This window comes from Lactuca virosa, chromosome 5, assembly GCF_052849685.1.
Source record: "Lactuca virosa cultivar CGN04683 chromosome 5, Lactuca_virosa_CGN04683_v6, whole genome shotgun sequence".
NCBI classification, from domain to species: Eukaryota; Viridiplantae; Streptophyta; class Magnoliopsida; order Asterales; family Asteraceae; genus Lactuca; species Lactuca virosa.
This window is the reverse complement of record NC_136430.1, coordinates 251,212,620-251,217,514: the sequence shown is the minus strand read 5'-3', so window position 1 is coordinate 251,217,514 and position 4,895 is coordinate 251,212,620. Positions and strand designations below refer to the sequence as shown.

Genomic DNA, 4,895 nt, shown 5'->3' with positions numbered 1-4,895 from the left:
TTTGACCTTGTTTTGTTTTAATCAAGGCTGCCAAGCCATTTTCCATTTATGTGTGTTTAATGTAGTAGTTGTAAAAGTCACAGAGTATTGTCTAGTTTTAAATGAATAAGTTTTGAATGTTTTCCTGCACACACATGAAAATAGAAGATACTCCATATTCCTTTCATTTTTCTGCATAAAATAAAGGGGTCATAAAGGGCAATACATCAACAATTTTAAGTTGAATAATATAAATTACTACAACCATATGTTATAACTAGATGGGAAAAACGACATAATTTGATGGTTTGGAAACGACTTCGTTTATATACTCAACCCCAAGAGGAATTACATGAAAAGAAAAAAAATTAAACATTACACACTATGAGATTCAGGAAAACTTACTTTTGAATTAAACATTACTTGTGGTATTAATTTTATTTAAGGCATTATTTTTGCACCATCTCCATTTTTCTATAATGAAGAATTTCAATTTCAAGGTTTATGAGGATGCAGGTGAATCGGAAGTCCTTTGGCAAGCTTAGGCTGAACTTGATTGAAAATAACATCCTCGTTCGGAATTACTTTCTGCAACTTGAATCTCCTCACAAGATGATGTATAAACACAAGTATTTCTAGTCGGGCAAATTCTTTTCCAGGACACAAATGAGCCCCTCCTCCAAATGGTACGTATGTATATGGTGTAATTGGCACTTTACTATCGAATCTTGAAGGATCAAACTTTTTAGGTTCATGAAAGAAATCAGGGTTTTTATGTGTCGAGTTTGTACTCCAATACAACTGCAATATATATTAAAGAACCATTTATTGAAGAGTTAGAAACCTATTCACCAAGGAGTTAATTCGTGTTAAGTAATGAATCTTTGTAACTTACCTTCCAACCCTTTGGAATTGAATAGCCCTTGTATGTGAAATCAGAAATCGCTTCTCTAAACGTACCTTGGGTTGGTGGAACTAATCTAAGAACTTCACATGCCACATTCCAAGAGTATTTCATCTTTGACAAATCCTCCCAATTTAACAATTCTGTTGATTTTTTAGATTTTGCTATTTCTGTTTGTTCTGCATTTACCAAAAAGTAATAAACAATTAAAAATTCTTATTCCGATTATTTTAGTGGTCAAGTTCCTTTTATGTAGTCGTAAACTATCAAAAACAACTTAATAGTTGTGGTGAGACAAAAACTTTTATTAAAAACAATAAGTGTGTCATTAACTAAAATTTATATATGTTTCTATCGGATAATGATAAAAGTTAATATAGAATTTTGAGTTTTCAATGACAAACTTTGGAGTCATATTCTAAAGCTAACTCTCACTAACGATTTCCTCATCTTATTAGTTTTTAAATCATGCAGTCTTTATATTTATAGGTTCAAAACTCAATATATATATATATATATATATATATATATATATATATATATATATATATATAGTGGCGAATGTAGAGCAAAAAATCACGTGGTTCCTAAATTAAGTAAATCCGATAAAAAAATCAACAAAACTCGGGGGGGGGGGGGGGTCAGGTCATGTACCTTGAAAAACCTAGATCAACCGGTTAAAACCGATTAGGCACCACATTTTTTTTTTTTTTTAAATGACTAAAATATAATTAAAAAACTATACGGTTTATTGAAAAAAAAATTGATTATTAGTATGTTGATAAAGTGGCTACGCCTCTCTCTCTCTGTCTATATATATATATATATATATATATATATATATATATATATATATATATATTTATTTTAGGGAATGTCCTAAGAATTTGAAGATATTTGAATCCTCACTACTCACTACCAGCCAAAAAACGCTTAGAGAAATTCATTAAAAGATGTTAACTTGTTATATTATATGCTAGCTCATTTGAATTTGAAAAAGCTTTTAGGAAAAAACTATTGAATAAAGAACATAAATAAACTAAGCAAGAAATGCTCATGTTTTGATGAAAAATAAAGTGATTCTTTTCTGTTACTAATTTCAATACCTTTGTAGACTCCCTCGTAAATCTCAGGCAACTCGGCGAGATACTTAACAATGAAAGTACATGTTGAGCTTGTACTGTCATAGCCACCGATTATCATCCCCATGATAACGTCAGCGACTTCACTGTCTGTCATTAATCTTCCATAGTCATCACAAAGCATTAACGACAAAATATCTTGTGTAGGCGAACCTTTCCCATCGACCAAATCACTCTTCCTTTTGTTTACTATTGCAGTGAGTTCTTTTCTGATGAAGGTGCCTGCATTTATTGCTCTCCGGAACAGTGTTCCCGGGAGGTTTATGGGGATGGAGAAAAGCCCTGGAGCAAGTCTTTCGAACGGGACTGATAGTTTGTTGACCCATTCGGGTTCATCGATACTGAAGAAGATTTTGCATGCAACAAGAAAAGTGAAGTTTTTGGTGAGTTTATGGGTCAAAATCTGGTCGTTGCCTTCCCATTTGGTTTCAAAGTGTTTCTGTGCCACCATGTCCATAATTGGAACATATTCCCGTAGAGTTTCAGGCTTGAAAAGGTTACGAATCATCTTGGGTACTGTCTTTTCGTTTTGCAGTCCTTTCACAGAAGGGATAATCTTCTTTACCGAAGCAGGCACCCAAAACTGAACAAGTTTGTTATCATTTGAGAACAAGAACTTGTTACCTTCGGGCCCACAGAACACTGCAGCATCCTCTAGCATCAGAGAGGTCCTGAAGACATGACGCGAGAATTTAGTCATGCGATCGACGATGAACTTTTCAGGGTGGCCCTTCCTACCGGCGGTGACAAACTCTATTGTTTCACCGATCACCGGCCAACCTCTGCCGCCAGGTGGGAGTTTTGTATCTACAACCAACTTAGATATAAAGAAACCAAAACGAAGGGAGCATGAGATGACGACCACAAACAGAGATAGAAGAGAAGCATAGAAGATATCCATTATTGAACTTGTTGAGTTGTCTTTGAGTTGGGTGTTTTACGAGGGTAAGCTAAAGCAGTATATATAGATAAGAGTTCATAAATGATGAATTCCAGGTTTTTTTTTCACTCTGTAGGTAATTTTCATGTCCAAGATAAATTAAGTAGTGTTCCCGTTAATTAAAGTCCCTGTTTTTACTCTCTGGTAAACCACCTTGGTTTTTTAAAAAAAAAAACATTTTTTTTTCTTTTATTAGTTTAAAAACCATGAAAAATGTACCAATATAAAAATAATGTTATGGTCATCCAGGTTCTGCAGTAATGTTTTAAAACCAGGTGTAAACGCAGAAATCGACCTAATCGGCGATTAATCGCTAATCGGACCTCCACCGATGAGATTTATTGCTAATCGGGTTTGATCAATACAGGTCAAAGTCGGAATTAATCGGACCTAATCGGGCCTAATCGGACCTAATCGGACTTAATCGTACCTAATCCGGTTTTGTCAACGCAGTCAAAGTCGGACCTAATCGGACCTAATCGCCGATTAATCGCTTTTTTTGTAGGAATAAAATTATATTTATAAAATTTTGAATCATTTTCTTAATAATTAATGGTCCCCGATTAATCTCCGTCTAGCCGATTAATCCTTAATCGCTAGTCCACTGATTAACGATTTTTGCAACCATGGGTGTAAACCAGACGGTTGAATCCGTTGGATTGGAAACCAGACCAGTTCAACAACGACCACAACCGGTTGTATACCAATTTATAGAACGGATCAAATTCGGTCGTTTCTTCAAAAACAAGGTTGAGGAGCACGATCGATTAGGTTATTCGAAGTGTATACAACTCGAAAGGCAACAACGCACACGACTACTAGACATGATTTTGACGCACACCAGACACCAATCTCCATTCTAACGCCTAGCTATCTTCTCAACTTGGAAACCTTTTACTACTCAATTGTTATGTCTATGGCTTTATAATATAGTTAATTGTTATATAAATTTATGTTTTTCAATGTTAAATTCTAGTGTGTGTGTGTATATATATATATATATATATATATATATATATATATATATATATATATATATATATATATATATGTTCACGATACGGTTATATTCGGTTTTTATAACAAACCGAAGCCAAGTCGTTAGTAATTGTTTGTGTCAATCAAAAATCGAAACCAAACCATTGAAAATTAAAACCGAACCAAACCGATGTGTTACTAACGGTTTGGCTCCGGCTTTTTCATCATTTGGTTTTTTTAGGCCCATTTGGGTCGAGCCCATTAGATTGCAAACCGGTGGACTTTGGAGGCCTGGAGGGAAACGAGTCAAACGAGGGATGGGCTTCACTCACAACACGAAGCTTGGGCTGCTATTTTCGTTTATACAACTTGAAAATTTTGAAACCGTAAATCAAACCGTTCATTACAGCTTCAAAAGTTTGAAGCCGGAAGCAAAACCGTAACCTTGAAAATTTTGAAACCGTAAGCCAAACCGTTCATTACGGCATTGAAAAATTTGGCCGGTTTCATGGTTTCAGACCGAACCTTGAACACCTATATATATATATATATATATATATATATATATATATATATATATATATATATATATATATATATATATATATATATATATATATAGAGCTAGGTTCAAATGTGGATTGACATCTATTGTGTGGACGTGTGGATAATGCTATTCTGTGATAATTACAAAGAAAATATGTTGTTTGATAATATGAGTACGTTCAATCTTATATAATTATTTTAATTATTAAGCATTTTCACTAATTAAATCGTCTATAAGGTTATTATACACTTTTTTTAATTATTCTCATTCTGTCAGAATGTTATCGGGATGTTTATTGAGTCTTATTCTGTAAGAATTAAAATAAATAAAAAACGATGAATGAGAACAAAAATGAATTAGAATTGGTGAGAATCCATTAAAATAACAATAGTTCTGTGAGATTGA

The 4,895-nt window shown here is 33.5% G+C and overlaps 1 protein-coding gene across 1 annotated transcript; it reads right to left on the bottom strand.

Annotated features, from left to right (window-relative positions):
- Positions 1 to 265: 265 nt before the first annotated feature.
- On the bottom strand, positions 266 to 2,942 carry LOC145115133 (beta-amyrin 28-monooxygenase-like). Its single transcript, XM_079051326.1, has 3 exons — positions 1,990 to 2,942; positions 875 to 1,062; positions 266 to 780 (listed from the first exon to the last, which is right to left on the bottom strand). The coding sequence occupies exons 1-3, from the start codon at positions 2,924 to 2,926 to the stop codon at positions 475 to 477; spliced, it is 1,431 nt and encodes a 476-aa protein (XP_078907452.1). The 5' UTR covers positions 2,927 to 2,942; the 3' UTR covers positions 266 to 474.
- Between the last annotated feature and the right edge of the window lie 1,953 nt (positions 2,943 to 4,895).

Excerpts from the sequence above, each read along its gene's own strand:
- LOC145115133 (XM_079051326.1), bottom strand. The coding sequence starts at position 2,926 with ATGGATATCTTCTATGCTTCTCTTCTATCTCTGTTTGTGGTCGTCATC. Across the intron at positions 1,063-1,989 it reads TTACGAGGGAGTCTACAAAG|AACAAACAGAAATAGCAAAA; the intron begins GTATTGAAATTA and ends TGGTAAATGCAG. Across the intron at positions 781-874 it reads CAATTCCAAAGGGTTGGAAG|TTGTATTGGAGTACAAACTC; the intron begins GTAAGTTACAAA and ends TATATATTGCAG.